We start from the raw sequence: 14,907 nt of genomic DNA on the forward strand, positions 1-14,907 counted from the left end.
AAGTGTTATAGTTGGGTATGGAAATCTCAGAATTTTTGGTGGCCTTCCTAAGCCAGGATTCAGACACGGCAAGGACATCAGGGTTGGCAGAGTGTGCTAAAGCAGTGAGTAAAACAAACTTAGGGAGGAGGCTTCTGATGTTGACATGCATGAAACCAAGGCTTTTTCGATCACAGAAGTCAACAAATGAGGGTGCCTGGGGACATGCAGGGCCTGGGTTTACCTCCACATCACCCGAGGAACAGAGGAGTAGTAGGATGAGGGTGCGGCTAAAGGCTATCAAAACTGGTCGCCTAGAGCGTTGGGGACAAGGAATAAAAGGAGCAGATTTATGGGTGTGGTAGAATATATTCAGGGCATAATGTGCAGACAGGGGTATGGTGGGGTGTGGGTACAGCGGAGGTAAGCCCAGGCACTGGGTGATGATAAGAGAGGTTGTATCTCTGGACATGCTGGTTATAATGGGTGAGGTCACCGCATGTGTGGGAGGTGGGACAAAGGAGGTATCAGAGGTATTAGGAGTGGAACTAGGGGCTCCATTGTAAACTGAAACAATGATAACTAACCCGAACAACAGTATACAAGGCATATTGATATTTGACAGAGACATATAGAAAGGCATAAAGTAATCGCAGGTCTTGATTGGGAGAGCTAGCTAAAACAACAGGTGAGACAACAGCAGCTAGTCAGCTAACACAACAACAGCAGGTAAAATGGCAATGACTAGGCAGAGAGGGTCGGATTAACTACACACAGAGCCTGAGTTCGCGGCTGGGGCCGACAGATAAACACAAATAAACAGAATGGAGTACCGTGATTAATGGACAGTCCAGCAGGCATCAGCTATGTAGCCAAGTGATCATAGTGTCCAGGGGGGAGCAGTAGATGGAACAGGGAAGCCGTCACCACGCTAGCACGCGGCGTTTAAAGTTAGTAGCCCGGGGGTGGTCTGCTCAGACGGAGGCCGGTTGAGGGCACAGCGGATGGAGTATTCGTCGGCAGACCAGACGTGGTGGTGCGGCGGGGCGCCGTGTCGACAGAGAATCCAAGCCAGATGGCGAAAGAGGTATTGTAGAATTTTGTTTGCTAACTGGTGCTAGCTTCGTGGCAGTGGCGTTAGCCACTATAGCCAATCGGTAGCAGTGGTGATCCGGTGCCAAGGTCCAGAGTTAACAGCAAGGATCCGGTGGAGTATTGGGCTCTAGTCGTGTATGAGTGGGGTTCGGGTAAACAGCTGAGTAGGCCGGGGGTGGGCCTCAGGGATAGCTTCGGTACTGGGTGCCACGGAGGGTGCAAGCTAGCTGTGAGCTAGCTAGCTGCAAGCTGTGAGCTAGCTAGCTGCAAGCTAGCTGTGAGGATCAGAAGTAGTGGCTCAGGGATTACGGCAGGAATCAGGCGTTGTTGTGGAGAGACAGTCCGATGCTGGTAGATTGGCGAGTAATATCCAGGCTAAGAACAGGGCTGGTGTCTGTGCAGAAGGTAAAAGCCGCTAGCAGTGGCTAAAAATGACTAAATAGCTTGTAGCTGATTAGCTGGTTAGCTACTGGAGGTTCTTGAATGTGTTCCAAAGTTAAAAATAATAGCGATTCCGTATCACATTGGGTGAGGCAGGTTACCGGAAGGTATAATCGAATAAAAAAATCGAAAAGAGATCATTTAAAAAAATATATATACGAAAAATACAAAAGTACACGAGAGGACGAACAAAACACGCCTACACTGCTACGCCATCTTGGATCCAGAAGATCCAGAAGTTTAAAGTTAATATGTTGAATTTCTTTCCTTAATGCATTTGAGCCAATCAGTTGTGTTGTGACAAGATAGGTGTGGTATACAGAAGATAGCCCTATTTGGTAAAAGACTGAGTCCATATTATGGCATGAACAGCTCAAGTAAGCAAAGAGAAATGACAGTCCATCACTACTTTAAGACATGAAGGTCAGTCAATCCAGAAAGAACTTTGAAAGTTTCTTCAAGTGCAGTCGCAAAAACCATCAAGCGCTATGATGAAACTTGCTCTCATGAGGACCGCCACAGGAAAGGAAGACCCAGAGTTACTTCTGCTGCAGAGGATAAGTTCATTAGAAATGAAATGGCAGCCCAAATAAATGCTTCACGGAGTTCAAGTAACAGACACATCTCAACATCAACTGTTCAGAGGAGACTGAGTGAATCAGGCCTTCATCAAATCAAATTCTATTGGTCACATACACTTGTTTAGCAGATGTTAATGCGGCTGTAGCGAAATGCTTATGTTTCTAACTCTGACAGTGCAGTAATATCTAAAAAGTAATATCTAACAATTTCACAACATATACCCAAAGGAATGGAATTAAGAATATTTAAATATATGGATGAGCAATATCAGAGCAGCACAGACTAAGATACAATAGAATACAGTATATACATATGAGATGAGTAATGCAAAATATATAAACATTATTAAAGTGACTAGTGTTCCATTTATTAAAGTGGCCAGTGATTTCAAGTCTATGTATATAGGCAGCAGCCTCTAATGTGCTAGTGATGGCTATTTAACAGTCTGATGGCTTTGAGATAGAAGCTGTTTTTCAGTCTCTTGGTCCCAGCTTTGATGCACCTGTACTGACCTCGCCTTCTGGATGGTAGCGGGGTGAACAGGCAACAAGGGGTTGTTGTCCTTGATTTTTTTGGCCTTCGGGTGCTGTAGATGTCCTGGAGGGCAGGTACTTTGCCCCCGGTGATGCGTTGGGAAGACCGCACCACCCTCTGGAGAGTCCTGCGGATGCGTGCGGTGCAGTTGCCGTACCAGGCGGTGACACAGCCCGACAGGATGCTCTCAATTGTGCATCTAAAAGTTTGTGAGGGTTTTAGGTGCCAAGCCACATTTATTCAGCCTCCTGAGGTTGAAGAGGCACTGTTGTGCCTTCTTCACCACGCTGCCTGTGTGGGTGGACCATTTCAGTTTATCAGTGATGTGTACGCCGATGGTGAAATTGCTAAAAAGAAACCACAACTAAAGGACACCAATAATAAGTGTAATGGGGTCCTGTGTGTAGCTGGTGTAGAGTCAGGCGCAGGACAGCAGAAATTAGTAATCAACGTACTTTACTCAAAATGCAAGGCAAATATACGAGCCCACAATAACGGACCGATTCACAAAGAACAATCACTCACAAACAAACATGGGGAACAGAGGGTTAAATAATAAACAGGTAATTGGGTGAGTGAAACCAGGTGTGTAACCTCTTGAGCCTATGGGGGGTGCTATTTTGATCTTGGAAAAATGAGTTCCCAAATTAAACTGCCTCGTACTCAATTCTTGCTCGTACAATATGCATATTATTATTACTATTGGATAGAAAACACTCTCTAGTTTCTAAAACCGTTTGAATTATTTCTCTGAGTGAAACAGAACTCATTCTGCAGCACTTTTCCTGTCAGGGAGTGAGATTTCAGAAATCCAGGTCCCTGTTCTGAGATCAGTTTATAAGTCCCCATGCAAGCTATGAGGGTACATGCACTGCATACGCCTTCCTCTAGATGTCAGTAAGCGGTGAGACTTTGAATGGAGTCGATTGCGCAATCTGGGACCTTATATTAGACCGTGGAACAGGAAGTACCGTTCTTTTCAACAGTGCGCTTGACGCATGAAGACATCAGAATGGCGTCCTGCAAACGCTTTCGTTTTAGTATTTCTATATCTCCGGTCATGTTTTTATTCGTTATAGGTGTTAAAGACATCATAAGGTAGTTAATTTAAACCGACTTATAGCAGTTTATTGCGATTTTCTGGGATTTCTTTGCCACGCGCTTCCATTTGTTGGGCACCTCTCCAGTGGGTGGCTAACGTTTAGCGGCTAATTCGACTGGACAAGAGGACATCTTTCAGCCAAAAGACGATTGTTTTGAAGAAAGGACACCTTGCCCAAGATTCTGATTGAAGCTCAGCTAATAGTAAGCAGTCTTTATGCTTTTAATTAATTGTTCTGTTGTTAAAAGTAAAATGCATGAGACGCCATTTCTTGCAGTATAGCATTGCGTTATCGCAGCCTGTATTGCGCAGTAACGATAATTTTTAAAATGTAATTCAGCGATTGCATTAAGAACTAATTTGTCTTTCAATTGCTGTCCAACCTGTATTTTTTAGTCAAGTTTTGGAATAGTTACTGATTAGATTAGGTGCCTCTTCAAAGATTTCTCCTGCCATTTTCCTGGCAGCTTTGCTACTTTTCTCATTGTATAACACGATTTGTGCCGCTAAATATGCACATTTTCGAACAAACTCTATATGCATTGTGTAATATGATGTTACAGGACTGTCATCTGAAGAATTCTGAGAAGGTTAGTGAAAAAATTAATATATTTGGTGGTTTATACGTTATTGCTATGTTTGGCTTGAATCAATGCTGTTGTAATGTTTGCTATTGTGCTAAGCTAATATAACGCTATATTGTGTTTTCGCTGTAAAACACTTAGAACATCTGAAATATTGTCTGGATTCACAAGATCTGTGTCTTTCATTTGCTGTACGCTGTGTATTTTTAAGAAATGTTTTATGATGAGTATTTAGTTATTCCACGTTGGTCTCTATAATTGCTCTGGCTGCTTCGGTGCTATTTTTGACGGTAGCTGTGATGGTAGCTGCAATGTAAAACTGATTTATACCTCAAATATGCACATTTTTCGAACAAAACATAGATTTATTGTGTAACATGTTATATGACTGTCATCTGATGAAGTTGTTTCTTGGTTAGTTTGGTTGGTTCTTGGTTAGTTAGGTTGGCTTTGTGCATGCTACCTGTGCTGTGAAAAATGTCTGTCCTTCTTTGTATTTGGTGGTGAGCTAACATAAATATACGTGCTGTTTTCGCTGTAAAACATTTTAAAAATCGGACATGTTGGCTGGATTCACAAGATGTGTACCTTTCATATGCTGTATTGGACTTGTTAATGTGTGAAAGTTAAATATTTCAAAAATATATATTTTGAATTTCGCGCTCTGCCTTTTCAGTGGAATGTGGGAGGAGTTCCGCTAGCGGAACGCCTGGGCTAGACAGGTGTGTAAGACCTAAGACAAAACAAATGGAAAATGAAAAGTGGATTGGCGGTGGCTAGAAGGTCGGTGACGTCGACCGCCGAACGCCGACCGAACAAGGAGAGGGACCGACTTCGGAAGTCGTGACAATAAGAGACTTGCTTGGGCCAAGAAACACTAGCAATGGACATCTGTCCTTTGGTCTGACGAGTCCAACTTTGAGATTTTTGGTTCCAACCGCCGTATCTTAGTGAGACGCAGAATAGGTCAACGGATGATCTCCACATGTGTGGTTCCCACCGTGAAGCATGCAGGAGGGAGTGTGATTGTGTGGGGGTGCTTTGCTGGTGACATTGTCTGTGATTTATTTAGAATTCAAGGCATACTTAACCAGCATGGCTACCACAGCATTCTGCAGCGATACGCCATCCCATCTGGTTTGCACTTAGTGGGACTATAATTTTTTTACAGAACAATGACCCAACCCACCTCCAGTCTGTGTAAGGGCTACTTGACCAAGAAGGAGAGTGATGGAGTGCTGCATCAGATGACCTGGCCTGCACAATCACCCGACCTCAACCCAATTGAGATGATTTGGGATGAGTTGGACCGCATAGTGAAGGAAAAGCAGCCAACAAGTGCTCAGCATATGTGGGAACTCCTTCAAGGCTGTTGGAAAAGCATTCCAGGTGAAATTGGTTTAGAAAATGCAAAGTTGTCATCAAGGTAAAGGGTGGCTACTTTGAAGAATCTGTTTAACACATTTTTGGTTACTACATGATTCCATATGCGTTATTTCATAGTTTTGATGTCTTCACTATTATTCTACAATGTAGAAAATAGTAAAAATAAAGAAAAACCTTTGAAATATTATGTGTGTCCAAAGTTTTTACTGGTACTGTATAGAAAACACAGTAAATCACGTTTTTGACTACACTGGGCCTTTAAGGTTAGGATTGGGGGAGGGGAAGCTGATCCTTTATCTGTATTGGAAACTTCACCCCGGAGCCAATTGCCACATTACTAATATTTAGACCCTAGATAAAACCAGAGCATGTGCTGTCAGTTCAATAAGAACATTAAATCTGAGCAGAAATTTCTGAAGGATGTGTATCTCAAATCAAATGTTTAAATCAAAATCCTAAGAATGTGTATCTGTGTTAAGATGCCAAGCGTTTAGCTGTTTCGTGAGGGTAGGCCTATAGAATTACAGAGAACATTATATTCCGGTTTCCTGGACACAGATTATGCCTAATCCTGGACTAAAACACATTTCAAAGTAGATTCTCCATTGAGCTTCTTTAGTCCAGAAATAGTCTTAATCTGTGTCCAGGAAACCCACCTATGATGTAGGCTAGCCTTCTCCATGGATATCAAGGTCTAGCAGCAATTGTACTATTTTAGGTAGGCCTAATTGATTGATTTGCTTGTTGGTTGTACCATCTGGAATAACTCCTCTATTTCCCCAAGGTGTAACCGTCCTGAACCTGGAAATGCAGGCTTCTCGCGTCGGAGTGGTCAGGGACTCCATGCTGGCTAATCCTCTTTTAATTAGGGTAAGGAGCATGGTTTGAAGATAGGCTACATGGACCAGGCAAAGCGCCGAGCAATCATACCCATACTGCATTGGCTGCCCTCACTTGCTTATTAGGCTGTGTTTGCACAGGCAGCCGAATTCTAACATTTTTTTCCACAAATTGGCCTTTTGACCAATCAGATCTTTTCACATCAGATATTTTCCAGATCTGATCTGATTGGTCAAAAGACCATTAGTAAAAAACAATATCAGAATTGGGCTGCCTGTGCCTTAGTTTCTTCTTTGAGATATTTCAATGTCATTCGATTTCAGAAAACAACACTAGGGGGCAGCATTACCAGTTGAATAATATATTTCTTATCTCTGTCCAAATGATTTCTCCTTCCTAAAGTGTACACTTCTTCACCTTCAATGATTTAAAACTGGAACATGAAATATGGTGCAAACTCCTACTAGCTCTGTGTATGGACCCTAAAACGTTTGGTGTGAATATTAGTTCAGAACCTATCTATGAACCTCAGCTGCATCATAGTTGTTGTATCGACTTCAAGTCTGAAGGGCATTAATGAAGCCTATGGATAGAGTAGAATATAATAACTTTATTGTGCCATATACATGTACTGTAGTTATTACCACGCATGAGATCCCCATATTGTAGCCTGTACATTGAATATATTCACTGATCATGTACTCTTCCTAGGGCAAATAAAGGTGTCATTCAGTTTTTTTTTTGACACGTGGAAGAGGGCGAGGAACGAGATGCGAGTAACGATACAGGCTATTTGCTCTGTGACCGGCATAATAATGTAATGGAACAAGCAGGGAGCAGGTTTCGAACCCTAAATATTCTAGCCCGAAGTCCAGCACGCTATCGACTGTGCCCAAATGTATTAATTGGGGTTGGGGCCGATTGTGGCTAAAAACACTATCAATTTTAACAAGTGGAAAGGGGAAAAGGTATTATTATTAGTTTATCACAAGGGTAGCAGGCTGTGAATTCTGCAAACAACGTTTCTAGGATGGGCTATTAGCTGAACAATAGACTATTCAACCTTTACTAAAGAATTGTCTAATAGACTGGCTGGAGTAGGCCGTCATTGTAAATAAGAATTTGTTCTTACCTGACTTGCCTAGTTCAATTTAAAAACAACTGGCGGCAACCACAGCGCAATCAATAGGAGGTGAACAGTGGCTGGTGCTGAAAATATATCAAACTTGTTATGCAAGTGTTGCACACCAACAGATGGAGAACCATCGAGCAATTCATTTCAACAATAATCTACATTTTAATTTGACTTTACAAACAACAAGAGCGCTTAATTGGAGTCTATTTCTGAAGCCTAGACTGATTATAAAATAACTTAACTGGCTGATGCAGGTTCGATACCCGTGCCTGTCGCCACCAGGAGACCCATGAGATGGCTTTTGGTTTTAATTTAGAATCCTCCAATCCTCTATATGTAATTATTGGCGGAGAGTCACGTCATATTTTTCGACATCCTGTAGGACTACCGTAGGCGACATGAGTCTCACTAGTGTTGAGTAATGTTCTGTTAAAAGTGGTGTAGGTCTTATTTATTTAAAGAGCATATTGAAGCCTACAACTATTTTAGCACTGCTCTGAGACAAGCATGGGGACTGGTCTTGATAAATCAATGAGATATTTATTTTCACCTGATCTCCATTTGGGTATTGGTTAGACTAGAATTAGAACATTAGGGTGCGGAAATTTTCTGCTCTTAGTGTAACCTTTTTTTAACTAGGCAAGTCAGTTAAGAACAAATTCTTATTTACAAGGACAGCCTACTCCTTCCTCCCCGCCGTGGAATTGAACCCCGGTCTCCCACGTGCTTGCATTCTCTAGTACAAACAGGGCCTGCTCTCCCTTATGTAAGGAATTAGGCACTTTCCCATGTTTACTACAGTATGTATTTGTAGGCTATGTTTACTTGTCAGACTGCACAGTAGCCTAATAAACAAATGCAGGTGGCTTATATCTTCAAAATGCTTTAAATACTTTATTATCCAAATGTAAAATCATATACAGTAGTTCCTCCTTTAAAAGTTGCGTCATGCTGCTGCAGCATTCTGTGGCACGCTATTAAATTGTCAGCCAAGTTTTAATTGTCAGCCAAGTTAGTGGTAGTTTGACCACCAGAGGGCATCTTTGAGAAGCATTTGATAGTCTTCCACATTGGCATTACCAAAGAATTTAAAACCTGTTTTGTAATAACATAGTATATGGGATTGATTTTAAGAAATTTGGCTTAATTAATTTGATTAACCTTTCTGAACCACCCATCCCGGATCCGGGATAATTGTCATCAGCAACACTGAATAGCATAGCGTAGCTAAGCGCCACAGGTAAATAATATTACTCGAAAATATTCATATTCATGAAATCACAAGTGCAATATTGCAAAACACAGTTTAGCCTTTTGTTAATCCACCTGTCGTCTCAGATTTTGAAATTATGCTTTACAGCGAAAGCAATACAAGCGTTTGTGTAAGTTTATCGATCGCTCAACAAAACAATAAGTACACTTAGCATCAGGTAACTTGGTCACGAAAATCAGAAAAGCAATCAAATTAATCGTTTACCTTTGATGATCTTCGGATGTTTTCACTCACGAGACTCCCAGTTAGACAACAAATGTTCCTTTTGTTCCATAAAGATATTTTTTATATCCAAATACCTCCGTTAGTTTGGTGCGTTATGCCCAGGAATCCACCGGAAAGAGCGGTCATGACAACGCAGACAAAAATTCCAAATTATATCCATAATGTCCACAGAAACATGTCAAACGTTTTTTATAATCCATCCTCAAATATCTATTCGATAATATATCAACCGGGACAGTTGGCTTTTCACTAGGACCGGGAGTAACAATGGCTGCCTTTCTCTTTTGCGCACAACTCACTCTGAGAGCCCCCACCTATCCACTTACGCAATGTGGTCGTTCACGCTCATTCTTCAAAATAAAAGCCTGAAACTATGTCTAAAGGCTGTTGACACCTTAGGGAAGCCATAGAAAAAGGAGTCTGGTTGATATCCCTTTAAATGGGCAATAGGGATGCATAGGAACAGAGAGGTTTCAAAAACAGGGGCACTTCCTGATTGGATTTTCCTCAGGTTTTAGCCTGCAATATCAGTTCTGTTTAACTCACAGACAACATTTTGACAGTTTTGGAAACTTTAGAGTGTTTTCTATCCTAATCTGACTAAATTATATGCATATTCTAGTTTCGGGGGCTGAGAAATAGGCAGTTTCAAATGGGTACGTTTTTTAGCCAAAAACGAAAATACTGCCCCCTAGCCTAACTTCTTATGGCTGCAGTCCCGTTAACGGGATCGATATGACAACAGCCAGTCGAAGTGCAGGGCGCCAAATTCAAAAAACAGAAATCTCATAATTAAAATTCCTCAGACATTCATGTGTCTTATATCATTTTAAAGGTAATCTTGTTGTTAATCCCACCAAAGTGTCCGATTTCAAATAGGCTTTTCAGCGAAAGCACTACAAACGATTATGTTAGGTCACCACAAAACCACAATATTCACAGCCATTTTTTCCAGCTAAAGATAGCTTCACAAAAACCAGAATAGAGATAAAATTAATCACTAACCTTCAATTATTTTCATCAGATGACACTCATAGGACTTCATGTTACACAATACATGCATGTTTTGTTTGATTAAATTCATATTTATATAAAAAAATCAGAGTTTATATTGAGGCGACTAGATTCACTAGTGGCAAAAACATCAAGTGGCTTTGCATAGCCACATCGTTTCAACAGAAATACTCAGAAATATAGATGATAATACAAGTTATACACATGGAATTATAGATATACCTCTCCTTAATGCAACCGCTGTGTCAGATTACAAAAAAACTTTATGGAAAAAGAAACCCACGCTATAATCTGAGACGGCGCTCAAAAGTAAAACACCACAGCCGCAAAGATGGTGTCAACATAAACAAGAAAATAGATGATAAATATTCCCTTTGATGATCTACATCAGAAAGCACACCAGGAATCCCAGGTCCACAATAAATGTTTGTTTTGTTCTAAAAAATCCGTTATTTATGTCCAAAATACCTTCTTTTGTTAGCGCGTCTGGTTTACATATCCAAACGCTAATTCTGGTCAGCGTTATATCGGACAAAAACTTAGTAATATTACCGGTCGAAGAAACATTTCAAACTAAGTACAGAATCAATCATTAGGATGTTTTTAACATATAGCTTCAATAAAGTTCCAACCGGAGTATTCTTTCTTGTCTTCGTGAGCAATGGAACTTAAGTGAGTACCATGAGGAAAAAGCATGATCAGAAAATGGCTGCTTGATGGACACCTGACTGATTCTGCTATCATTCTCTCCCACAACATCATAGAAGTCTCATTATAATTTATATTGATGGTTGACATCTAGTGGAACCCCTAGGCAGTGCACAATCATTCATATCTCAAGGGGATTTCATTAGGGACTCTGGTGAATACATACAAGCTCAGATTTCTGACTTCCTGTTTTGATTTCAACTCAGGATTTTGCCTGCCAATATGAGTTATGTTAATCTCACAGACATAATTCAAACAGTTTTAGAATCTTTAGAGTGTTTTCTATCCAATACTAATAATAATATGCAAATATTAGCAACTATGACTGAGGAGCAGGCCGTTTGATATGGGCACCTTTCATCCAAGCTACTCAATACTGCCCCTTCAGCCATAAGAAGATAAAGGAATTTGAATATGCCTCAAGAGAAAAGATCATTTGCCCTTATTAAACTTTTAAAAAACAAATGGTAGGCTCTTTCTGGCAATTGTGCCAGATGTTATGAATACAAACGGTTATAAATGGCCTATTTGGGAGATTGACTTGTCATTTTCAACAGGCATAGGCTAGGCCTACTGACTAAAATCTGTGTTTATAAATGTAAATCAACTTTGCCATGGTTTGGTTAGCTAGATGCAGATGGCCTATAGCCCCTGATAGGCCTACATCTAATTTCAGATGGCCTACACAGTAGCCTAGTTAATATCTCAAATTAATGATTTTGCAGCTTGCTTAGGTCGAATTGTCAGATTAATGTATTTAACATGAATAGTGAGACTCTTTCGTGGTAAGAAGTGCTTGTGTTGCAAAAATAGCCTGCTGGAATAGGCTACTGAGGATGGGATCGTCAATGTATACATTTTTTACCTGTAGCCTAATCTGACTGACGGTTACCTTCAATCTAATGCATTCTAACAACAGCTGATCTGCAATTGCGATAGAACTGTGACCATGATCACAATTGATAACTTCCAATTTCATTAAATTATCATGCACATTAATAATTGCATAATAACACAAGGCTACGACAACAATAAACTGAAGTTAAAGGCTATTTTTAAATCAGTTTGCCAGCTCCAGGTAGGCAACACAAGTGCCACAAATTGATTTGCAATGACTCCAATGATATCATAATTTCAACATATTTATTGTATAAAATGGTAGAAATGAATAGGCTAATCATAAATTGAACCATGTTCAATTTTAGCGCCTGTCTGCGCAGACGCTCGAGAGCAGTTTGGATGCAATGATTGAATAAAATCATTGCAACCAAACTGCTCTCACGCGACAGCGCTAAAATTGAACTTGGTTCAATTTATGATGCTTGGCGCCCTGCAAGTTCCGCCTCTCCCATCTCCTCATTGGTTTCAATGAGCATATACCCACGTGGGGGTGTATGCACCTTAAAGTTGGTTGCCAACCACCATGTAGTCGAAAGAAGAAGAAGCCTGATGGAGGAGAGATTACTAACTCGGTTTACCCCTTTATCTGTCGATTAATTGTCTAAGGAGAGGAAATTGTACATTTCAGGTAAAATAACAGCCCTAGCTAAATTGCCATGAATGTTTAATGCTTTTCGACCTGTCCCCAAATTAATATAGTTGGTTCAAAGTTTGTTTTGATATTTCAACCTGCATGTCCTGATCACGTCTGGTGTGGATGGACAAAATCAACATGAGTGCGATGGCACACGCCCTGTCTAGTCAGCATGTAATGCGCCTAAAGTCGTTTCTGTGCTTTGTCACCGTTACTTCTTGATGCGCATCAGTTCTAGCGCGTTAACATGTTTTATGGAAAAAGGGTTGGAAATAGGTGTCTCCATAATGACATTCTAAAGTGGTAAAAAGTTGTCATGATGCGCGTGCTGCTCTGTCTCCTCTCACTCACATGACTCAGCTGCCTGCTGCAGCGCTCAGTCTCAACACATACACACACACCCCTCCGGACCTCCCCCTCCCCACCACTCACTCTGTCACACACACACTCACTCAGAAACAAGCGGCAGCAGGTCACAGTGAAATATATATTTGTAAGAAATTGCCATGGCGGCCGCGGTGCAATTTAGAAGTAGCCCAAAATCCTGCAACCCAATACATTTTCACGCGCGACATCGTTTTCAAAGACGCCCAATTTGGCAAAAAAAAAACCACAGCCATGGCAACCCTGACTATGCTGATAAATGACAATATTCATCCTGAACTTTGTGTGACCGGACCATCTTGAATAGTACTTGAGTACACCTGCTATAGGCCTACACCACAAATATATTCTAGCCTCCCATGCATACTGTAAGTCTACTTTATGTCCCTAACACTGAAACGAAATTTTATAAAACTAATATAAATATAATATAAATATTTTTATCAAACTAAAACTGAAAACAAACTAGTAAATCAAGTCTGAAAAGTAATTGAAACTAAACTGAATTTAAAATAATAATTTAAAAACGAATAGAAAATTACAAAACTAAACCTTGAGGCCCACCCTACATAGGGCTCTGGCCAAAAGAAGCGCACTGTGCTATTCGGGACGCAACACATCTCAGGGCCCACTAACAAGCATCTCTGTCCCCCCTGCTTGATGGGTGTAGCAGCAATTACATAGAGGAAACCAAGTCCAGATTTAACCTTAGCCTGCAGCTTGGATATGTGTTGAGAGAAGGACAGTGTACCGTCTAGCCATACTCCCAAGTAATTGTATGAGATGACTAAACCCTCAGAGGTAGTAATCACACCGGTGGGGAGAGGGGCATTCTTCTTACCGAACCACACAACCTTTGTTTTGGAGGTATTCAGAACAAGGTTAAGGGCAGAGAAATCTTGTTGGGATTATGGTTCATTGTTTAGCTAGCTAGCTAGCTACATGCCTAAACAAAAGACTCCACTATGCAAGTAACCATTTCGCTGTACCTTTTACACCTCCTGTATCCTGTGCATGTAACAAATAAACATAGATTTTATTTGATATAGTGTGTGTTTACCAGAGACGGTAATGTGAAGAACAACATGACCTGCACCAAAGTCAAATTAGGATATAACAGTAACATTTGGCCAACAAGACCGTGTCCAAGTTCTAAAATTCTCCGGGAGAATGCCCTGCTTTTATTTCGTCACACTCACAACTGTAAGCTACTTTCTGTAATTAGCTCGCCATTAACTTGTTAATAATGATCTTGTTGTGAGTTTATTTTCCTGTAATAATGAATACAAATTAGATAAAGTTAGGAGGTCGTCAGCTATGATGTCATTATTTGAACTGGCTAGCCAGCTAATTTAACGTTAGCTAGCAAGCTAACAAGCTAGAAACTAACGAAAACATTGTTTAGTAAGTTGATTTTAGTTGCCTGGTTTGCTAGCTTGTTTGCTATTTTGGACCACCAGGCTGCTGATGTAATGCAGCCTGTCGTTTTTGTGTTTATACTTTTTCATAAAAACAACAACAAGTTTGACATCGGACGACAATAGAATGTTCATTATGTCACTGTGACAACTGTACACAGACATGTTGATATACATAGTTTAAACCAGCCTTTAGTCTTGAAGTCTTTGGTTGTTTAGTACACTACCGTACTCACATGTGAATCCTTAAAGTGATGGGTAAGGCTTAAGAAGGTGTGAACGATGCTGAATGGGTGTAGACAAAGAAGAGCTCTCCAGTAGGTGTACAAAAACATTCAAGGGCTATTTTCTCAAAAGTTACAAGTTTATCAACTTGATGATTTGATGTTAGTTTGATGTTCAGCTTTTCAACTGACCTAAGAAGGCAGGAAAGCAATTATTGATGTTTAATTTACTGCAGTGGGCTAAATCAGGGTCACACAGTGTTTCTTGGTAGTCTTAAACAAATCTACTTTGAAACCAAAGTATACACCTCACACATGGTTGTGGGCTTAAAAAAAAGACACCTGTACCATGTCAGATATAGTTGAAATGTGTTAAATTTAGAGTTTGCATCCCAATATTACACTTTATATACATCACAGAGCTATAACAGAGCTATAACAAAACACAG

General features: G+C 40.5%; 1 protein-coding gene across 1 annotated transcript in view; it reads left to right on the top strand.

Annotated features, from left to right (window-relative positions):
- The first annotated feature begins 6,491 nt into the window (after positions 1-6,491).
- Positions 6,492-14,907, top strand: part of cfap77 (cilia and flagella associated protein 77) — a 55,694-nt gene continuing 47,278 nt past the window's right edge. Inside the window, exon 1 of the mRNA XM_039003489.1 lies at positions 6,492-6,573. Coding sequence (XP_038859417.1) covers positions 6,511-6,573 — 63 coding nt within the window. The 5' untranslated portion in view covers positions 6,492-6,510. The remainder of the gene's footprint in view (positions 6,574-14,907) is intronic.

Source organism: Salvelinus namaycush, chromosome 1 (assembly GCF_016432855.1).
Source record: "Salvelinus namaycush isolate Seneca chromosome 1, SaNama_1.0, whole genome shotgun sequence".
In the NCBI taxonomy this organism is placed as follows: domain Eukaryota; kingdom Metazoa; phylum Chordata; class Actinopteri; order Salmoniformes; family Salmonidae; genus Salvelinus; species Salvelinus namaycush.